The 23,539-nt window shown below is 39.9% G+C and overlaps 2 protein-coding genes across 3 annotated transcripts in view; one reads left to right on the forward strand and one right to left on the reverse strand.

Moving 5' to 3' along the window:
- The window catches only part of MYO9A (myosin IXA), a 297,950-nt gene extending 297,615 nt beyond the window's left edge, over nt 1–335 (reverse strand). For both annotated transcript variants that reach the window (XM_054667756.2, XM_054667748.2), the window contains exon 1: nt 19–335. The gene's annotated coding sequence lies outside the window, so the exon portion shown is untranslated. The remainder of the gene's footprint in view (nt 1–18) is intronic.
- On the forward strand, nt 91–23,132 carry SENP8 (SUMO peptidase family member, NEDD8 specific). The gene is made up of 2 exons (XM_523114.9): nt 91–179; nt 21,338–23,132. The coding sequence occupies exon 2, from the start codon at nt 21,374–21,376 to the stop codon at nt 22,010–22,012; it is 639 nt and encodes a 212-aa protein (XP_523114.1). The 5' UTR covers nt 91–179; nt 21,338–21,373; the 3' UTR covers nt 22,013–23,132.
- Nucleotides 23,133–23,539: the final 407 nt, after the last annotated feature.

Here is a 23,539-nt window from a genome sequence, read left to right on the forward strand (position 1 = left end):
CAAATTTTTCTTCCTCACCTTACGGCAGAGCAGGGAACTCAGCTTTAGATTCTCCCTGTACTGGAAAGGGATGTCGCAAGGTTGGGGGAAGAAACCTCTGAGTTTGCGACCGTAGCTGTCGCTTTCCGGCCAATACAGAGGTGCCTGAAGGCTGGTTGGGGTGGTGAGGCCCGAGGCAGGTAAGAAGCCTCCTCCCCACTTCGGTTTGTCTCAGTTTGTCCCGGCAGTGGATCGCTCTCCCACCCACTCAGATTCTGGCGTATCCGTACTCCCTCCCGATTCTGGACCTGGATTCTCAGTGCCGCCGGTCATAGCCCCCGCCCCTTTTCAAACACGCACGCTCTCTCCACCCACTGCCCCCTCCATTGTCCCCGCCCCGACCTCCGTTTCCATTCATTCCTCAGACTTTTCACTGAGTGGTTTCCATGCCTTGGGTTCCAGAATGTCAGAGGCGAATGAAATGGTGTCAGCTTTTTGAAGTGCTTTTATATAGGAGACCGTGAGAGAATCCGCAGTGGTAGTACAATAAAGTGACAATAGAGAAAAATGCACGGGATGCTGTCTGCGCACAGAAGAGGGGTCCCAGGTTGTGTAGGAGGATAACGTGAGGAAGCCCTTTCCAGGATGACTTTTGGGTCACTTTTAGAGGACTGTGTTAAAAGACTAGTAATCCAGTACCTGGTCAAAGAAATACGAAAGGAGGTAAAAGCAGAGAGAATAACGGGCGCAAAAGCATGTGACAGTGGTGGTCTGAAAGAGTCAAAAAAGAAGTAAAATAAACCTGATGGAAACCGTACTGGTGTAGACTTCCCTTTAAAGAAGCATCGTTATAAAGTGAGAGAAATGAGGAACGAGAATATGGCCCTCAGGAATGTTTTCTGTTTAGGTAGAAGACTCAAAAGCGTACCATGAAACCGAGAAGTGGCCTCTTCGAGGGTGAGGGAGGCTAATTTATAAGATCAAGATCACTAGTGGAACGCAACCTTGTATGTGCATTTGAATCACCTGGGAAACTTTTTGTTAAATAAAACCAATACTGTTGCCCCACTCTAGACCAATTAAATTCTGGGTTGTGCCAGGTGTCATTACTGTTTTAAAGCTCCACAGGTGACTCTAATGCTAAAGATTGAGACTCACTAAACTAGAGAGAAGGAAGTTGAGACAGTTGGCTCTGTAACATTAAGATGGAGGTCATTTAGCCGGGCGCGGTGGCTCACGCCTGTAATCCCAGCACTTTGGGAGGCCGAGGCGGGTGGATCACGAGGTCAAGAGATCGAGACCATCCAGGCCAACATGGTGAAACCTCGTCTCTACTAAATATACAAAAAATTAGCCGGGCGTGGTAGCAGGCGCCTGTAGTCCCAGCTACTCGGGAGGCCAAGGCAGGAGAATGGCATGAACCCGGAAGGCGGAGCTTGCAGTGAGTCAAGATCGCGCCACTGCACTCCAGCCTGGGTGACAGAGCGAGACTCCGTCCCCCACCCCCAGAAAAAAAAGATGGAGGTCATTTAACTACAGAGAGGCTTGGAGATGGAATGAGAAACTTGAGCGGCGTTATGTTTGGAATAACTGGTCTGGGAAATGCGAGAAGGAGCCACTCTTGCCTTTCTCTTCAGCACTGTTCATTCCTCAGTGTTTATCAGGTCCAAATTAGTTACTTGTCTCTTTGCTCTCCCGTTCCCTTCCGTCCAGGATTGGTCAGCTGTTGTCTCCAGCCTTACAGCTCAAAGGCCATCCCCACTTCTGTCCCCAAAATGATCAGAGCTAAGCCAATTTATGAGATGCAGAGACCAACATCCAGAGCTAAGCCAATTTATGAGATGCAAAGACCAACATCCACTCTCATAGAGATTACTACATACAGTGCCTTGCCAATTTAGAATCTTTTTCTATTATTTATCATTTAAGTTAGTAATGAGATATAAAGATATTTAAAATACAGCTCAATTAGGATGGAAAATTACCGTATTAGGGAAAGCAGGCCTTTAAACAAAGAATTCACTTGGCAGGCAGAGAAGCTGTATGAGGTAAAGACCAAGACAGTGTATGGCTGCTCTCTATTAACTAGGGTTAATCCAAAAACCTGTCTATCAGACCCAGATAAGAACGAGTTATTGTTGTCTAGTATGGCTAGAGCATAGTATGGAGAGTAGAGGTGGGACAGAGATGAAGATGATAAAGTGGGTGTGAACAGATTATGAGGAGCCTTGAATTCCATGGTGAAGAGTTTAGATTATATTACTAGAAGTAATTAATAAGTACAAAAAAGGTTCTTAACCTCTTTTACCCAGTGGACCTTGTTGGCAGTCCAGCTTATAGATTCAGTCTCAGAAAAATGTTCTTAAATATATAAAATAGAATACGCAGTAATATAAAGGAAACTAACTTTGTTAAGTTTTTAAAATATTAAAACAAATGTGTGATATATATGCACTTTATGCATTAAATAAAATCTGGCAGCAGGTCTAATTATATAATTTCTAAGTAGTGATGACTATAAATTATATTGTGAAATGCCTGCAGCAACTTTAATGTGATGTGAAAATATCAGATTTCTATTGGTAAAAAAGAGAGTGCTAATATTGTAGTTTGTGGTCCACACTTATTGAAGAAATGCTAAATTTCAGCTACTGATTATTGAAAACAAAGATGCAATTGTTTTCCCAGTCTAAGTTCACAGAACCCTGATATTCTAGCCACATCCTGGTCTATGGATCCTAAGTTTAAAAATATCTCAGTATAATGGTTTTAAGCAAGAGCACGACATCAAATCTGTGTTTCAGAAAAATGATGAAGCAGTGTCACTTCCCAACCTCTCTGCTGGGATGAGAGGCTGGCTCTGGGGCAGCAACCAGTACTATCCCACTGTTTCCTAATAACCAGGGCCTGCAGAGGGACTGAGCTTGTGGGTGTATATGTCTGTGAGAACAATACCAGAAAATAAATCAGGAAAGGTAGATTGGGGCTATTTTTGTGGAAATCATTGAATGCCAGGCTGTAATTTGTAGTTACTTTGGTAGACAATGGAGGGCTGTTAAAATTTTTGGAGTAGAATAATGTGATTAGAGTTCTGTTTGAAAATCTAGAATAATGTGCAGGTTAGATTATCAAAAGAGAAGATAGGAATGAAGAGACTAGAACAATAAGTCAATTAATTTTTGAAAAATGGAATCTTGGGCCAGGTGCAGTGGCTCAGGCCTGTAATCCCAGCACTTGGGGAGGCTGAGGCAGGAGGATCACTTGAGCCCAGGAGTTCAAGACCAGCCTGGGCAACAAAGTGAGACCGTGTCTCTCCAAAAAAAAAAAAGAAAATTAGCCAGACATAGTGGTGCCTGCCTGTGGTCCCATCTACACGGGAGACTGAAGCAGGAGGATTACATGAACCCAGGAGGTTGAGGCTGCAGTGTTCATGCCACTGCACTCCAGCCTGAGTGACAGAGAGCCTGTCTCCAAAAAAAATCTTGAGGTGATCTCTAGAGTCTGCTAAATTCCTTTATTTCCACAATGTGCTGACCAGTCTAGAGTAACATACATTGGAATAAATGGCATACCTGTCAACAGGAATATATACCCCAGTGTGGGAGTCAGTTAACTTTATGTGGTCAAGAGGCTAGCCCAGTCTTTTGTATTATAAATGATATTGTTAGTACTTCTAATAAAGCAATGGCCTTACCATAAGTTCACAGATCTTGCCAAGGCCTTCCTCAGTCAAATTCCGTCTATACCTGTGAGTCCTACATTTCTGACTTTTAAAAGTCAGAACCTGTCTATACCTGTGAGTCCTACATTTCTGTCTTTTAAAAGTCAGAACTCCTCTCTTTTTGCCAATTCCTTAAACTTCTTGGATGGGAAAGAAGTTTAGTTTAAACACATTAGCAAAAGAATGGGAAGTCCTCAAGGCCCAGGCAACCCATCTCCTTTGAAACTGATCAATACCGGACTATAAAAACTCACTGCTCAAATCCAGCTAGTACCCAAAGTTATGTACTGTCTATATACCTGTCTATACCTGTGAGTCCTACATTTCTGACTTTTAAAAGTCAGAACTCCTCTCTTTTTGCCAATTCCTTAAACTTCTTGGATGGGAAAGAAATTTAGTTTAAACACATTAGCAAAAGAATGGAAAGTCCTCAAGGCCCAGGCAACCCATCTCCTTTGAAACTGATCAATACCGGACTATAAAAACTTACTGCTCAAATCCAGCTAGTACCCAAAGTATGTACTTTTTAAATGTATTCTAAACAATTGAATTTGGGGTTTAGGTATTACTGATCCAAATGAGTCCTATAAAATTAACTTCCAGAACTGGGTTCTCAGAGAGGCCACCATTACCACCTTCTTCAACATGACTAGCCTATATTGACTTTCTGTCCATCAAATAATTGGAGGCCATTTGGGTGGTGATAGGAAGAATCAAGTTTATGCAGAACTTGAGGTTCAGCTATCTGACACCTTTTGCGGGAGGAGGAGGAGTAGGTCTATCTGAAATCAGAAATAATACCTTTATGAGGCTTTTTAATAATTTTTATTACTTACAGAAAATTTCTGAAAGTTCCTTTCTCTGGCTCCCAATTAAATGGCTTACTCCACAATCAACTTATAAAAGCACTGGATCATTGTCTTGATCCCAAAAAATTTGTCCCAACTATAGTTACTATTTTGAGCATCTGTATTATTGTTTGAAAACCTTAGGCTTGCTTTCCCTGATGGCCAATGAATAAAACTCTCAAAGTCATGTGATTCATTACTCATTCATTCATTAGATATTTATTGAACCTCTACTATGTGCCAGGCACATTTTTGAAACCCACTAATGAGCAATTTGTAATGACAATTTACCTCTTAACTATCTATGAAAAAAATAACTTGCCAGGATTTGAAATCCTTAGAACAAATGAGATTAAAAGATCATAGCTTTTTTGTGTTCTTTCAAATAGTGTGTTTGCATAGAGCTGCCATGTGCTGACCACAGTGATTATCTGTGAAATGAGGTAAATCATGGCTTTAGCTTAACCACTCCTTACCACATGTACTAAAATAAAGTTCTGTCTACACCTTTATAAAATACTATCTTACACAGACGTCTTATTAATTCTAATGGCCTCTCCACACCTGACCCTCACTCCTAGTCATTTCAAAGTTTGCAATTGTGTAAAGTCATTTCTCAGAAAATTTGAAGCAAAACAAAGTCACCACAAGAAAAACTTGGTATACACCAGGTTTATATTGAGGACAAAAACTGTGACACAATTACAAATGGAACTTTTTTTTTTTTTTTGTGATGGAGTTTTGCTCTTGTTCCCCAGGCTGGAGTGCAGTGGCGTGCTCTTGGCTCACCACAACCGCCACCTCCTGGGTTCAAGCGATTCTCCTGCCTCAGCCTCCCGAGTAGCTAGGATTACAGTTGTACACTACCACGCCTGGCTAATTTTGTATTTTTAGTAGAGACAGGGTTTCTCCATGTTGGTCAGGCTGATCTAGAACTCCCGACCTCAGGTGATCCACCCGCCTTGGCCTCCCGAAGTGCTGGGATTACAGGCATAAGCCACCGCACCCAGCCTACAAATGGAACTCTTGAGGTAGAAATGGTAGACCAGGAATAAAATTATTTTCATGGTCAATGACATCTTAGCCATTGATAGCTGTGCCTAGTTACAGAGCAATAAATGGAGAGCCTTGGTGTTAGATGAAATCCTAAAAAGTCACCTGTTTTATCTCCTTGGCCCCAGACAGAATAAAGTGGAATTTATAGCAATAGAGTTACCAAGCATCATCATCACACCAAGTAGGTTTCGTACTTTGAGAGCTGAATTCCTCTCTGAAATATTGATGTTACAGGAATGTTGTTTAAATTCATAGCTCATTTATAAAATTGAGAATATTTCTTATATTTATAACTGTGTTGTGTTTTCCTGAGTTTTTCAAGATATGTTTCACTTCTGTATTTTGCTCACTCAGGAAAAATATTTATTTATTAAAACTCTAGCTTGTCAGGCACTGAAGTTAGAAGGATGAGTAAAATCTAATCTGTGTGCTCAAGAGGGTTATATAATAAATCTTGATGGTCATTCTTACATGCCACATTATACAGATCTCCAGATGGCTTAGGCTTAGTTTTAAAAGGAAACGTTTAATTGGGGGGAAATTGAAACCCCAAAAAAAAGCCATGAACTTCCTTCCTGAGAATATTTTTGCCATAAAAAGCATATTTGGTCTTGGATGTGATTCTTTTTGTGAAAGTGCAAGTCGAATCAGACATTAGAAGTTGGACATAATCTTCTAATTTTAGTAAACATCAAATTATTTTTAAATATTTGTGTTTGAACATTTATGGAAAAGAGATTAGATTTACCTGTTTTATCCAGAGGACAGAAGTAAGACTCAGAAGTTGAAAAAATGGAAATATTTTATGTCATTATAAGAGTGGGAACTGGTACATCTTTTCTTCCTCTTCAATATGGAAATCACTGTATTTACTAATTATGTGTTCATTATTAAAAAAAGGGGAAAAATTAAAGCACAATATCAAAAGGTAGAAGGAAAAAGGCAAAAAAGTATTAATCCTATTTCTTAAAATGATATTTACACTTGATGGATATCGTTCTTGATTATTTTTCTGTATATTTTTATCATATACAGATGTTTATATCAAAGCATATTATGAACATTTTTCTGTTAATAAATTTGTATTGACAATATTATATTTAATGGCTGAAAACTATTCCATCATGTGGAAAACCTGTTGTTTAATTTACCAGTCCTTTTTTGAACTCCAGATTGTTTCCAGTTTTTCTGTTACAAATACTGCCATGGTGACTATCTTGTTGAATTTTTGCACACATTGTTAATGTCTTCCTTAAGATAAATTTCTTAAAGTATAATACCTACATATATAAATTTCTTAAGAATTCCAATATAATGGCAAATTACCCTTGAAAAAGCTTGCATGTATGACAGTCCTATCAAAATGAGGCATCATTTACTCATTTCCCATAATCTCTCAGCAATGCTAATTATTATTAGTTTTCTTCATCTTTGCTAACTTGACAGGTAAAAAAATGAAATTTTATTTTAACTTACATTTATTTGATTACTACTCTGATGTCCAGTGTCTTTTCATGTGTTTATTGACTAGTCATGTAAGTGTATTAACTAATATTTTCTAACAATTTTTTTTTACTTTTTAACATTTAAATTTGTATTCTATCTAAAATATAATTTGATGTAAGGTATGAGGTGAAACTCTTTACTTTTTTAATCAAATAATTAACAAGTTGTGCCAATGCTACTTATTAAAAAATCCAGCAAGCATATCCCATACTTCAATATACAGATAATAAAGTACTGATAGATATTCCTCCAAAAAATAGAAAGACTATTTCGTGGTTAAATAAGTTTGGGAAAAGATCATACGAAAGAAAGTTAAAATTTTTTATCGCCAAACTCTCGTTAGCCTCTAGTGTGTGTGTGTGCATTAGGAGTTAGCATTTCCTAATTTAATTAACCATGTAATCTTTTTTCTTTTTTCTTTATTTATTTATTTTATTTATTTATTTTTTTGAGATGGAGTCTCACTCTGTCGCCCAGGCTGTAGTGCAGTGGGGTGATCTCGGCTCACTGCAACCTCTGCCTCCCAGGTTCAAGCGATTCTCCTGCCTCTACCTGCCAAGTAACTGAGATTACAAGCACGCACCACCATATCCAACTTGTTTTGTATTTTCAGTAGAGATGGGGTTTTGCCATATTGGCCAGGCGGGTCTCAAGCTCCTGACCTCAGGTGATCTGCCTGCCTTAGCCTCCCAAAGTGCTGGGATTACAGGTGTGAGCTATTTTTTTTAACCATGTAATCTCACTTCATAGGTATTTCAGGAAATACCTTTGAAAGCCTGTGGAACTGAGCTGTCCAGTATACTAGCACTAGCCACATGTGGCTATTTAAATTTTAGTTAATTAAAATTACTCAGTTCTTCAGTCACACTGACCATATTTCAAGAACTCAATAGCCACAAGGGGCTAGTGGCTACTGTATTGAACATTTTGCAGATAAAAGAAAATTTCCGGGCCAGGCACAGTGGCTGATGCCTGTAATCCCAGCACGCTGAGAAGCCGAGGTGGGTGGATCACGAGGTCAGGAATTCAAGACCAGCCTGGCCAAGCTGGTGAAACCCTGTGTCTACTAAAAAACTACAAAAATTAGCCAGGCACAGTGGCAGTCGCCTGTAATCCCAGCTACTCGGGAGGCTGAAGCAGGAGGATCGCTTGAACCCAGGCAGCAGAGGTTGCAGTGAGCCGAGATTGCGCCACTACACTCCAGCCGGGGCGACGGAGTGAGACTCCATCTCAAAAAATAAAGAAGGAAAATTTCCGTCACAAGAAGTGCTATTGGACAGCACTGCTATGGGAACATAATGTTCAGTGGAACACGTGAACACGCTGAAAACACTGGAATAATCCATAATTTCTCCTGATTTGTCAGGCAAACATGATTATTACTACACTATGAGAACAGACTCTCTCATTGATTTGTAAAGACTCCATCATCATATTTAAAATTTCTAATCTACATATGATTTTTTTATTCTATTGATTTATCTACTTCTGCTCCAATACCACACCCCTAGTTTTAAGTCAAGGTTCTGCACCTTTCTCTCTGAGAGCAGAAATGAAGAATTCTTGCATGGAGTAGGAAATTAGATTAGAAGTGATAGTAAAGGCGCTTTCACTTCCCAGACTCTAAATGTAAACATTTCTCTGCCGAACTTGATTTATATTATGTTGAGCTGTATACTCAATTACTTATTCATTTATTCTACAATTATTTATTGAGTACCTGCCTGGTAAGCACTGTTTTAGGTCCTGGGGTTAAAATGGCAAACAAGGCAGACAAGGCCCCTTGTCGTCTTATTTTCATAGAGCTTACATTCTTGTTTTGGAGAGGGAAAGAGAAGAGGCAGGGGGAGGAAAAAAGAATATGAACCAATAAACAAATAAATGAAAAAACTATCACGTAGTCATCAGTGCTATTCAAGGAATTGAAATTAGAGTGATAGTAACTGGTGGCCTCTTTGTTTTGGCTGCCCTGAGACCTCTGTGACTTAGTGGCATTTAAACTAAGATCTGGCCAAAGAAGGAGCTAATTACTAGAAGGTCCAGGCAGAGCTAGTACCACCCTCAGGAGGGAAAAAGCTTGGTGTATTTGAGGAGTAAAAAGGAAGTCTTTGTGGCTGGGTCTTAGTGGGCAAGCAGGGAAATAATAGGAGATAAGGTTGGAGAAATAGCTGAAGCCACATTTTCATGTAGGGTTTTGTAAGCTAGGGTAGGGAATTTTCATTTTTTTCTGAGTATGATAGCAACTAGAGACTCCTAAGCAGGGAACAGACCTGGCCTAATTTAAATTTTTAAACAATTATTTTGATGGAGAATTTATTGGCACAGTCAGTAGTGGAAATAGGAGACCTGTTAGGCTAGGTCAAGAAAGAAATGGTGATAGATTTGACTAAGGTGATAGTAGTGAAGATGGAAAGCATTGGACAGATTTAGAACATTTAGGCTATAGAATCAACAGGACTTGTCAATTGGATGTGAAATGTGAAGACAATAGAAAACTCTGGGATGAGCCTGGGCAACATAGTGAGACCCTGCCTCTATAAAAAAAAAAAAATTAATTAGCCAGACATGGTGATATGCACGTATAGTGCATATAGCTACTTGGAAGGCCAAAGTGGGAGGATCACTTGAGCCCATCAGTTAAAGGCTGCAGTGAGCTATGATTGCACCACTGCACTCCATCCTGGGCAACAGAGTGAGACGTTTTCAAAGAGAGAGAGAGGGAAAGGGGAGAGGGGAGAGAGGGAGGGGAGGGGAAGAAGAAAAAACAGAGAGGAGAGAGAGAGAAAGAAAAAAACTAACTCTTGGATGATGTCTGTAATCCATTATATAGTAACCAGGTTCAATTTTCAGTCTGATTATGGCAGGCAAAATTGGGACACATAAGACACCAATAAATATATTTTAACCAAATGAATAAATTTGCTTTAATAAATGTTTCTCTCCTGTACACATTTAAGCTGCTAAAGCATAAGCTTGTGCTCATTCCTTTATTATTAGGGAATCTGGCTCCTAAGAATTTGAGGTTTATGTCATAAACACATCAGCTATAGGTAATTATTAGACTGTTCCCCTGAAGTATCCAAGCCAACAGAGGAGACTGAATGAAACAGAAAAAATTGCCTGCCACAGTTGCAAAAGTTCTGTGAGATTCTCATATTTTATTTTTAAATTTCATGCTGATTTTGCATTTTATGCCCAAGTTTATGTTAATAATTAAAATATTTTTAGTTGCTGATTTAAATGTTTTAAGTCAATGATTAAGTGGTTTAGCTCTTTCCCCTAAAGTTGGTCAAATTAAAGCTCTAGGAAGATGCCCTGTGATTAACTTGTGTTTGTTTCTTGGACTTTCTTTGTTGCTATCTGCTGGCACATGGGCATGTATCCATTTAGAGAAGCACAGATGCATCTCTGAGCATTTGTAGTTTGGTACAACTTAAAATCGTAGCCAAAGGGAGTGAGGAAGGCAATTGCATTTAGAAACAACTGACTTTTATAATCTGCACTTACTTTGTAATGTTTTTAAAAAACATACCTGAATGAGGCTGTTTCTCTCTTTTTATTTTTTTAAGGAACTCTTACTGAATAATTAGAAAAAAATGAGTAAAGGTCACAATTCTGGAATAGTATGTTTTCAGTAAAACAGATTTATCTGGAGTACTACTTAAGTCAATAGCCAACAGGCTTATTTTCCCTGAAGTTTTGAGAATTGCTGTATGCCATATAAAATCCTTGTTAATTTAAAACTCTAATACATATTTTAATCCCATAAAATAAATACTTATACATCTATAAAATAGACAATTATCATTAATATCCATTGTAAATTAGTATTTTTAAGCATTTCCATTCATTAAAAATCCAGATTGAGTCCAGGTGAGGTAGCTCACGCCTATCAACCCAGCACTTTGGGAGGGCTAGACAGGAGGATCACTGGAGCCAAGGAGTTCAAGACTGCCTGGGCAGCATAATGAGACCTCATCTCTACAAATTTTTTTTTTTTTTTGAGACAGTTTCGCTGTTGTTGCCCAGGCTGGAGTGCAATGGTGCCATTTCGGCTCACTGCAGCCTCCGCCTCCTGGGTTCAAGTGATTCTCCTGCCTCAGCCTCCCGAGTAGCTGGGATTACAGGCATGCACCACCACACCCGGCTAATTTTGTATTTTTTATTTTTTTTAGTAGAGACTGGGTTTCTCCATGTTGGTCAGGCTGGTGTCAAACTCCTGACCTCAGGTGATCCGCCCACCTCGGCCTCCCAAAGTGCTGGGATTACAGGCATGAGCCACTGCGTCTGGCCACATTTTTTTTTTTTTTTAATTAGCCAGGTGTGGTGGCAGGCACCTGTGGTCCCAGCTACTTAGGAGGCTAAGGCAGGAGGATCACTTGAGCCCAGGAGGTCGAGGCTGCAGTGGCCGTGATTGCACCACTGCATTCCAGCCTGGGTGACAGAGTGAGACCCAGTCTCAAAAAAAAGAAAAAAAAAAAATCCAGACTGAAACAGCAGTAACACCTCCAGTTAAAAGTTAATCTGGCCAGGCGCCATAGCTCACACCTGTAATCCCAGCATTTTGGGAGGCCAAGGTGGTGGATCACCTGAGGTCAGGAGTTCGCGACCAGCCTGGCCAACATGTTGAAACCCCGTCTCTACTAAAAACAATACAAAAAATTAGCCAAGCATTGTGGTAGGCACCTGTAATCCCAGCTACTCAGGAGGCTGAGGCAGGAGAATCGCTTGAACCTGGGAGGCAGAGGTTACAGTGAGCTGAGATCGCGCCATTGCACTCCAGCCTGAGCAAGAAGAGCGAAATGCCATCTCAAAAGAAAAAAGAAAAGTCAATCTATCTGGAAACTGCCTTTAAGATAGTTTAATAAATATCCCCAGTGCTTTATTAGAATTGTAAAAGTTCTTAAAATTAATTCAACCTGGAAATTTATAGATTACATAACAGTGATCTAGAATAGGGATTGGCAAACTTTTTCTCTAAAAGGCCAAATAGTAAATATTTTAGACTTTGCAGACTACTCTGTCCTTAGAGGTCAAAAGTAGCCATAAACAGTATGTGAACAAATGAACATGACTTTGTCCAATAAAACTTTATTTATAGAAGCAGGCAGTGGGCCAGATTTCGCCTGCAAGCTGTAATTTGCTGACCTTTGGACTAGAAAACTAGAATGTTTTAGGATTTTTTTTTTTTTTTTTTTTTTTGAGATGGAGTTTCGCCCTTGTTCCCCAGGCTGGAGTGCAATGGCGTGATCTCGGCTCACCGCAACCTCCGCCTCCCAGGTTCAAGCAATTCTCCTGCCTCAGCCTCCCAAGTAGCTGCAATTACAGGCATGCGCCACCATGCCCAGCTAATTTTGTATTTTTAATAGAGACAGGGTTTCTCCATGTTGGTCAGGCCAGTCTCGAACTCCCGACCTCAGGTGATCCGCCTGCCTCAGCCTCCCAAAGTGCTGGGATTACAGGTGTGAGCCACTGCGCCCGGCAGGATTTTTATAAACAGGATGACAGAATTTAAAAATTGGCAGAGATGACAGCTTAGAATCATAGAATATAGAGCTAGTGGAAACTTAGAAAAGAGCTAGTGGAAACTTAGACATCAGAATAACTTGGAAATATCTTAAAAATGCAGACGCCCAGATCCTATCCCAGGTGTATGCTCTTTAAAATCCCCACAGATAGGTGGGCATGGTGGTGCATGCCTATAGTCCCAGCTACTCAAGAGGCTGAGGCAGAAGGATGGCCTTGAGCCCAAGAGTTCAAGGATGCAGTGAGCTATAATCACACCACTGCACTCCAGCATGGGCGACACAGCAAGACCTCATCTCTTAAAATAATTTTTTTAAATCTCATAGATGATTCTAATATGCTTCCCTGGCTAGAACCACTGTTTACCTGGTCCAGACCACTCAGTTTACAGATGATGAAGCTGAAATTCATAGGTTAAGTGACTTTTCCAGAGTCAAACAACTGGTTAATTGTAGATCTGAACTGAATCCCAGGTCTGACTCCCTAACTAATATTTTTTCTACTGAACCAGCAGCTTCTTCCCTTGTATCAGCAAGCCATCAGAATGGCTCCTATTGAATTGTGAATTTTCCCTTCAAGTTGGTTTTTATTACTTTTTATTTAATTACCTTGTTTTTTATAACAAATATTCAAGTGGTATGCATCTTAAGGATTTTAGGATTAATAAGAAGTAATCTCCTCCTATTAAAATTAAACCTTTGTTAAGGAAGTGTTCTACACTTATGAATTCAATATTAGCTTCATTTAGTTACAGAATTTGGAAGATACAATAAACTAACCCCTGTAATGACAGGGTTTGTGTATACTGACAACACATTAACATCATTGCTTCACTCAGATTGAGAGAACAATTTTCCCTGGACTTAGCATTCTCTCTCCTTATGCCAAAGATAAAGCACAAGAGCAGAGTCATGCCATGGCTAGTTCCATCTTTGATAACTTTGTGGCTTTATATAAAGAGACAAGTGCTTTATTTTCAAGAAATCTTTGGGGTCCATTATTGCCACCTCAAACATAGGGAACAGGGAAGGAAACTAAGTTTTTTTGAGAGCCTACTGTAGATCAAACAAGGTGCTGAGTGTTTTCACTCATGTTTTTAATTTGTGTAACAACCTGTGATTATGTTATTACTACCTCATCTTACAGATGAGGAAAATGAGGCCCAGAAAGAGGATGAATAACTTGCCCACGATCACTTAAATAGTAAGTGGCAAGGTCAGAGCCTAGACCCAAGACTTCCTAGCTCTAAAACATAGAACTATGTGTTTGGTAAGATTTTACAAATAGAACTATAAGGAGGTCATTGGCTCCCCAGTTGACTCACCTTTCTTGCCCTTCCCCTAGTCTTGCTTACCATCCACCAAGACCAAGTACACAGATCCTTTTAACTCTAAACGAATTTACTATTAACAGCAGAACAATAAAGGATAACAGGCAAAGCATAAAACCAAAGAATAAGGATATTACAAAGAATACAGAAATCTTAAGTGGCCTTATTTCTTTTTTTCCCGTAATCTAAATTTTCTGACTTCCCTTTAAAAATATTTCATTCATCTGGCAAACATTTATTGCACTTCAGATATGCCAGGCACAGTGCTCACTACATAGAAAAGAAATATTCCTAAATGATTATAGATGGCTCTTGGTTTTTTGCTAGGTCCCCTTCCATCTCCTTTTCTCCCACCCCATTGATAATGTTATTATCATCCTCTCACTCACCCCCAACTGAAACCTTCAGACCATTTCATAATTCTTTTTTTTTTTTTTTTTAAACAGAGTCTCACTCTATTCCCCCAGGCTGGAGGGCAGTGGCGAGGTCTCGGCTCATTCTGCCTCCCAGCCTCATAATTCTTTTTTATCTACCCTCCTCTGATCACTTATTGAGTCTTATTGATTCTCTGTCTACAATATCTATTCCTCCACATTCCTACTATCATTTCTCCTGCTTTAGGTCATTACCTCCTACCTTTACTTGCAATAAAAATCTAATTGGGCTGGGCACAGTGGCTCATGCCTGTAATCCAAGCACTTTGGGAGGGCGAGGCGGGCGGATCACCTGAGGTCAGGAATTCAAGACCAGCCTGGCCAACATGGTGAAACCCCGTCTCTACTAAAAATACAAAAATTAGCCAGGCATGGTGCCAGGCACCTGTAATCCCAGCTACGCGGGAGGCTGAGACGGGAGAATCGCTTGAACCCGAGAGGCAGAGGTTGCAGTGAGCCAAGATTGCGCCACTGCACCCCCAGCCTGGGCGACAGAGTGAGACTCACCTCAAAAAAAAAAAAAAAAAATCTAATTGATCTCTGCTTTCTATTTTTCCCTTACCAATTAGTTCTATATATTATAGCTGAATTATTATCTTCCCAAAGCATTGACCTGGCCATTAATGGCTCCCACTTCCTCCAGTATAAATTTCAAACTCCTTCACTGGAATTCAGTCTGTCACCACTTAGCTTCTAAGAATCCTCTAATATTTGCCTGCACCTCTACTACTCCCACTTCATTCTAGCACGCTAGACTATTCAGGATTCTCTCCACATTTGAAAGCACTTTCTTTGCCTCTCTGTCTTCCACATGCATCCAACTCCACCTGTCCTTCAAGAGCCCACTTTTATGCCACTTTCCTCAAAGCCATTTCTGATCTGAGCACTCATTCCTTTTCATCCCGTTAGCCGGGAATGATTATTCTCTCATGAATTCCCATACATTCTGTTTGTGCCTCTTATGGATTTCTTATCTCATTGACTAGAAGCCACCTTATACATCTTTGTATCTCCCATAGCATCTAATATTAGGTGCTCAGTAGGTATTTACTGACTAAAATAATGGTATATGCAGTACGTGTTCATTATAACAAAATAGGTTTAAGCTCAGTAAGGGTAGAAACTGTTTCATTCTCACTCTATATTGCCACCCCCTGACACAAAGGAGAACACTCAGTAAACATTTGTTAAATGAAAATACATTACAGTTATCAGTCATTGGGTTATAAATTTCCTGATGCCATAATAGATACCTAGAAACACTTTGTCTTTTTTTGTTTATTTGTTTTGGGGGTTTTGTTTTTTTGGATGGAGTCTCGCTCTGTCACCCAGGCTGGAGTGCAGTGGCGCTATCTAGGCTCACTGCAACCTCTGCCTCCTGGGTTCAAGCTGTTCTTGTGCCTCAGTCTCCCTAGTGGCTGGGACTACAGGCACCCACCATGCCCGGCTAATTTTTTGTATTTTAGTAGAGACAGAGTTTCACCATGTTGCCCGGGCTGGTCTTGAACTCCTAAGCTCAGGCAATTTGCCTGCTTTGGCCTTATGTTGTATTGTAAAATCCTAGTTATGTATGTTTCTTTATTTTATATTGACAAATACCACATGATAAAGGTCATATATTCTTATTCTCACTTTAAGCTGGGCACGGTGGCTCACACCTGTAATCCTAGCATTTAGTGGGGCAGAGGCAGGAGGATAACTTGAGCTCAGGAGTTTGAAACCAGCCTGGGCAACAAAGTGAGACCCTGTCTCTACAAAAATTTAAAAATTAGCCAGGCATGGTGGTACGCACCTGCAGTCCTAGCTACTCTGGAGGCAGAAGCAGGAAACTTGCTTGAACCTAGGAGTTTGAGGCGGCTCCAAGCTATGATTGCGCCACTGTGCTCCAGCCTGAGCAACAGAGCGAAACCCTGTCTTTAATATAAAAATTAAAAATACTGCCTTTTGGCCCAAAATGCCATCTTCCAGTAATTCGCCAAATGACTAACACAAAGGGAAAGAGGAGAGGCATCCAGTATATGTTCTCTAGGCCTTGGAAAAAACATGGAGTTGTTCCTTTGGCCATGTATATGCGAATCTATAAGAAATATGATATCGTAGACATCAAGGGAATGGATACTGTTCAAAAAGGAATGCCCCAGAAGTGTTACCATGGCAAAACTGGAAGAGTTTACAGTGATACCCAGCATGATGTTGGCATTGTTGAAAACAAACAAGGGCAAGATTCTTGCCAAGAGAATTAACGTGCATATTGAGTGCATTAAGCACTCTGAGAACAGAGATAGCTTCCTGAAATCGTAAAGGAAAATGATCAGAAAAAGAAGGAAGCCAAAGAGAAAGGAGCCTGGGTTCACCCTGAAGCACCAGCCTGCTCCACCCAGAGAAGCACACTTTTTTGTTTGTTTTTTGTTTGTTTTTGAGACAGAGTCTCGCTCTGTCGCCCAGGCTGGAGTGCAATGGCGCAATCTCAGCTCACTGCAACCTCTGCCTCCCGTGTTCAAGCGATTCTCCCGCCTCAGCCTCCCGAGTAGTTGGGATTACAGGCACCCACCACCACGTCTGGCTAATTTTTGTATTTTTAGTAGAGACGAGGTTTCACCATGTTGGTCAGGCTGGTCTCGAACTCCTGGCCTCAAGTGATCCACCCACCTCATCCTCCCAAAGTACTGGGATTACAGGTGTGAGCCACCATGCCCAGCCTCAGAGAAGCACACTTTGTGAGAAATAATAGAAAGAAGCCTGGGCTGCTGGTAGGTGTTAGAAAAAAAACTCTGGACTATAAAAAATAAAAATAGAAAATATTTTCACTTTACAGAAAAGGAAAGTGAGAGTTAAGGAAATTTAGTAATTTATTTATGATCACACAGCCAATGAGTAACAGAATTGAATCTAAAATTTAAGTCTTCAAATACGAAGTTTAGAGTTATTTTTGGCAAAGGGTGGGTTTGGCTAAAGGCTAGTTGAGTTCTATTTGCATTAGAATTTTTGGAGTTAAACTTGCTGTCATGCTGTATGGAACAGAATTAAGGCCTTGATTAACATTTTGTCTATGTGCTTGGTATTTTAAAAATCAAACAGGCAAAACACAAAAACTATTTCTGAAGAAAATCTTAGCCCAGCTTGTGGACATTCCCTTCAAGGTGAGAGATGACTGACTGTTGAGGCAGTCTTCTTGTAGGTTCCTTTCCCTAGTTGGGTTGGTGTTGAAGACTGGGTGTGATTTCAGCAGGCAGTGTAGAGAGTAGGTCTCCGGGTTTTTGCCAAGCTATATGACCTGGCACTCACAAGTATGCAGTGTTTATTGAAGACATGGGAGACAGATGCTGTAGCCAGGGAGCAGTCATTCTGCCTTTATATTTTAAACTCTTACATCAAGTCACATCGACAAGCTGATTACCTAAACTCTGTCAAATTGCTTTCGTTTGATTGATCTGTGCCCATTTGCCATAAGGCTAGATAGTACAGATTATTATAGGAAACAATCCTGTCTGTTTCATCTGTTGTAAGGATACTGTGAGGCACTATTTGTTATGATGCACCATGTCTTTTATGAAAATCTCTTGAGAAAAAACTATCCGACCATAATACAAAGAATTATTTTACCTCTCCTGAGCAATTGCTTTGTTTTTGTCTTATGGACATTGTGAATGTTTACCTTTGTCTGGTCAGATGCCGAAAAGCTTAGAGCCAAATTTGTGGCCCACCCATAACAAATGTGCTCTGTGCCTCATTAACTTCATTCTTGGCTCCAGTTTATGTCCCTCCACTAGTCCTTTTTTCTTAAGAAGATCCTAATTCATGCCATCTTATTATATATTTTTTCTTTTTTCTCATAAGTAGCCTTATGTTGTTTCTCAAGTAGTCAGATTATGACATACTGTGTCTACATAAAACCATGTTGGATGCCCCTTCATTTACTTTGGCTTTTTTTCTTGAGGGGTGTATTGATTTTTCATATAGGTTTTTGCAGCGTTTTGTTACACGAAAATGGTTATATAACAAAAATTATTGCTTAATAGTGTAGACAAGTGGTAAAATAACTGGTCTAATGGTCAGAATTGATTAAATTGATGTCATAATTCTAGTCTTGTCTTTTACAGCATTATTACTGTTTTCTTATAATATGCTTTGTTTTGCACTCTCAATCTGCATGTGACAGTTTATTGCTGTGTGATTTTCAGCAATATTGTCGTGCTTCCAGGTCAGTGCATAACAGCTAACTCTCTGTTAACTCTCTTGAGTCTGTTAGGCTCAAATATTCTACACCCATCAGACTTGTCTCACTTTGGGTGGTCACAAGCATATTAATTTCATCACACAACTTGTCTTGCTTCTCCTCTAAATTAGTCATTCTTTTATTTAGACAAGATAATGTGAATGGATATTTGTTTTCAAACCTCATTTTCTTTGATTGGTTTGGAGCTCAATCTGGATTTTCTGATTATCTTACTAATGTCATCTAATTGATAAATATTATTGTACAACTTTTTAAACTCTTTTAGTACTTCCAAGTAAAATTATTTGGTCTTCTCTACAACTCTCTAGGGTATGTAAGGTGGGTATATGCCTTTTTTACAGATGGCATACAAAAATGATTAAATGATTTTATATGCCATCTGTAAAAAAGGCGTATACCTTTTTAGAAAAACAAGGACAAAGTCATTTAAATGACTGCTCAAGATGATACCAGCAAATCAGTGGTAAAACTAGGACTAGACCCAGGTTTCCAGAATCTTATCCCATACTACCTTTTAAAAGAAGTCAAAAGAAGTTCTAACTTATATTGTAAACATTACTTCATCTTTATCATACCCCTTGAAGCTAAAGCTATGAAACAGGCAAACACATGTTATATCACTCATGCTCATAGCAGGGCAGAATCAGGAATGAATTTCATTTGTATTAGTCTCATGATTCTCTGTTTTTAAAATTACAGTTCCTTTTAACTACTACCGTAATCACTGTCACGTTCCATTATGGAAGGAGGAAGCAATATTTTATCTTATCTTTTGAAAATTAATGTTGAGGCCAGGCGCGGTGGCTCACGTCTGTAATCCCAGCACTTTGGGTGGCCGAGGTGGGTGGATCACGAGGTCAGGAGATCGAGACCATCCTGGCTAACACAGTGAAACCCCGTCTCTACTAAAAATACAAAGAATTAGCCGGGTGTTGTGGCGGGCACCTGTAGTCCCAGCTACTTGGGAGGCTGAGGCAGGACAATGGCGTGAACCCGGGAAGCGGAGTTTGCAGTGAGCCAGGATTGCGCCACTGCACTCCAGCCTGGGTAACAGTGCGAGACTCCATCTCAAAAAAAAAAAGAAAAAGAAAATTAATATTGAAATGGAAAGTATTTCCCTTGGAAATTAGTAACTTTTTAGATTCTTTGAATTCATCTTTAATATAAAAATAGTTTGTTATCATTATGCATATTCATTAAGGAGCCAAATAATACAGTTAATGGTATGGTGTTTGGTAAAACATTAGCTATAATTTTAATCAATCTCTGTGCTTCAAGAGGATATTTAAAATTCATGCTTACTGTGTACATGGCAAGTTTCCAGTTCTCATTCTAACTAATTGTTTACATGTAGCACATAAGCTAGAATTTCTTATAGTTACAGTTGACCCTTGAACAACACAGGGGCTAGGAGTGCCAACCCCCGTATGCAGTCAAAATTCTAGGTATAACTTTTTTTTTTTTTTTTTGAGATGGAGTCTTGCTCTGTTGCCCAGGCTGGAGCGCAATGGCATGATCTCAGCTCACTGCAACCTCCACCTTCCAGGTTCAAGCAGTTCTCCCACCTCAGCCTCTCGAGTAGCTGGGATTACAGGCATGCCCCACCACGCCCGGTTAATTTTTGTATTTTTAGTAGAGATGGGGTTTCACCATTTTGGCCAGGCTGGTCTCAAACTCCTGACCTCAAGTGATCTGCCCACCTTGGCCTCCCAAAGTGCTGGGATTTCAGGCGTGAGCCACAGCACCCAGCCTAGGTGCAGGATTTGACTCCCTAAAAAAATACGCCAGGTGCGGTGGCTCACACCTGTAATTCCAGCACTTTGGGAGGCTGAGGCGGGCGGATCACGAGGTCAGGAATTCGAGACCAGCCTGGCTGATATGGCGAAACCCTGTCTCTACTAAAAATACAAAAAAAAAATTAGCCGGGCGTGGTGGCACATGCCTGTAATCCCAGCTACTCGGGAGGTTGAGTCAAAAGAATCGCTTCAACACAGGAGGCAGAGGTTGCAGTGAGCTGAGATCGTGCCACTGCACTCCAATCTGGGCGACAGAGTGTGACTCCGTCTCAAAAAAAAAAAAAAAAAAAAAAACTTTACTACCAATAACATAGCCAATTAACAATAACATAGCCAATTAATACATGTTTTGTAAATGTATTATATACTGCATAATATATACCTTACCAATAACATAGCCAATTAACACGTTTTGTAAATGTATTATATACATTTACAAATAACCTTACCAATAACATAGCCAATTAACACGTTACCTTACCAATAACATAGCCTTACCAATAACATAGCCAGTTAACACATGTTTTTTAATGTATTATAAACTGCATTGTCACGAAAAAGTAAGCTAGGGGAAAATATTAAGAAAATCATAAAGAAAAGAAAATATATTTACTATTCATTAAGTGGAAATGGATCGTCATAAAGATCTTCATCCTCCTCTTCATCATGTTGAGTAGGCTGAAGAGGAGGAGGAAAAGGAGCAATTGGTCTTGCTGTCTCAGGGGTGGCAGAGGCAGAAGAAAATCTATGTGTAAGTAGATCTGCACAGATCAAACCCACCTTGTCCAAGGGTCAACTGTGTATTTTTTTTACCACAACCCTATAAAAGTAACTACTATTTTCCAGCCGCATTTTACAGTCAGGTATTTATTGACAATAATATTGTCTTCTGGCTCTTGTTCAGCTTCTGGAATTTCTGAGCAGCCCTCGTCAGTACAAGATGGACCCCGTAGTCTTGAGTTACATGGACAGTCTACTGCGGCAATCAGATGTCTCACTATTGGATCCGCCAAGCTGGCTCAATGACCATATTATTGGGTTTGCGTTTGAGTACTTTGCCAACAGTCAGTTTCATGACTGCTCTGATCACGTCAGTTTCATCAGCCCTGAAGTCACCCAGTTCATCAAGTGCACTAGCAACCCAGCAGAGATTGCCATGTTCCTTGAACCTCTGGACCTCCCCCACAAGAGAGTTGTATTTTTAGCCATCAATGATAACTCCAACCAGGCAGCTGGAGGAACCCACTGGAGTTTATTGGTGTACCTCCAAGATAAAAATAGCTTTTTTCATTATGATTCCCATAGCAGGAGCAACTCAGTTCACGCAAAGCAGGTAGCAGAGAAACTGGAGGCTTTCTTAGGCAGAAAAGGAGACAAACTGGCCTTTGTGGAAGAGAAAGCCCCTGCCCAACAAAACAGCTATGACTGTGGGATGTACGTGATATGTAACACTGAGGCCTTGTGTCAGAACTTCTTTAGGCAACAGACAGAATCACTGCTGCAGCTACTCACCCCTGCATACATCACAAAGAAGAGGGGAGAATGGAAAGATCTCATTGCCACACTTGCTAAAAAGTAGCTATTGAAGTATATTTGCGACTTTTGAAGGCTCCTCTTTCTGCCCTTCCCCATTTGTTGGATGGCTGCAATCTCAGTGCCTGAGGGAAGATGCCTAGTAGAGGAAAGCTTAATACTCTTTTTCCTGAAAGAATATCATCCTCTGCATTATCCCCATGGAACGTTTCACTTTAACCCTGACTGGGGAGCAATATGTTCTGTGAAAATATCTTGAAATTGTACACCAAAACCTTACAACCAACTTATTTGAACATTTATTACACACGAGGTTTAAGTAAGACTTTTCTTATTGGTATATAATTAATTTCCTTTGGTCTCCCTTATCCACATTGGCTTATTCTGGAGGAAAAGCAGTGATCTGTAAAACAAATCAAGAATATATTAAATCTAGAGGAATGCAGAGAAGAAAACTATAAAACAGAACCAAAAACTTGTGGCACAGCCTACATAATTAAGAGATCAACTGGCTGGAAGCAGATCAAGGCCTAACTTCATTCAAGACCTAAATATTATGAGACTCAGTTATTCAGTTTTATGTGATATCTCTTCCATTCACCATGCACAGGCTTTTCCAGCTATCTATATAATGTTTGCAAATATTTGATAAAGATGATGTTACCCTATCTTCCTCCATCTGATTCCTGGAATGCTTGAAGAGAGGGGAAATCTTGAGTAACCTCATTAAAATTAATGTCTGGTGGACCTCTCAGTTTGCTCACTGATTGGGTAGACTTGCTACTCTGGATTAATAGCTGCTTTTCTCTGCCTTGTCTATTAGCCATGCACACACTTCCTCCTTATATCCAAAGTTCTTTGGTTCTAAAATTCATAGTTGATACCTTCCCAAGGTTACCTGTTGTTTCAGATAAACATTTGTGCTTCCTGATAGTTATAGGTTTTCCTCTCTGTCCTTAATTCTGGCAGAATTGTTTTTAGTTATGTCATGGTAATTTCAGGATGATTTTTGTATCTGAAACTTAACAGACTTAGAGTTGGTTTGTTTTTTAAATATAAAGGAAGAAAAGTGACCTTTCTCAGCCCTTTTACTTAATTAAAAATGCAGGGAATGTAATTTGTAAAATGTGGAACCAAGAGTAAAACGAAATACTATCCCTCCAGAAGCATTGATGTGTTTCAGTTGTTTCAAATAGTAAACAACCAGATGACATGTTAGGTACACACATTAATTCTATTCCTAATGAGAATTAGATTGCAAGGCCTATGAGAGTTGAAAACCAAAGATGAGCTTCAGCCATGAAACTTATTTCAGCTACCTCCCCAGCCTAACCCTGCACCCAGCCCTCATGGCCCAAAATAACCTCACCACTCAGTGACCACAGAGAAAGTAACTTGGTTCCTTTTAGCCAAGAAGGGAAAACACAGTAAGGGTAAATAAGTACAGGTTACATAGCAGGCCTGAGTGAGCAGGAGCTGAAACTAAAAGTCAAAGAGAAAGCTATCAAAAAAAGTTTCCATTTCAAGTCGGTACATTTTGGATAAAAACCAGTCCTAATGGAAGATGGGGCTA

The sequence above is a fragment of the Pan troglodytes genome, chromosome 16 (assembly GCF_028858775.2).
Source record: "Pan troglodytes isolate AG18354 chromosome 16, NHGRI_mPanTro3-v2.0_pri, whole genome shotgun sequence".
NCBI classification, from domain to species: Eukaryota; Metazoa; Chordata; class Mammalia; order Primates; family Hominidae; genus Pan; species Pan troglodytes.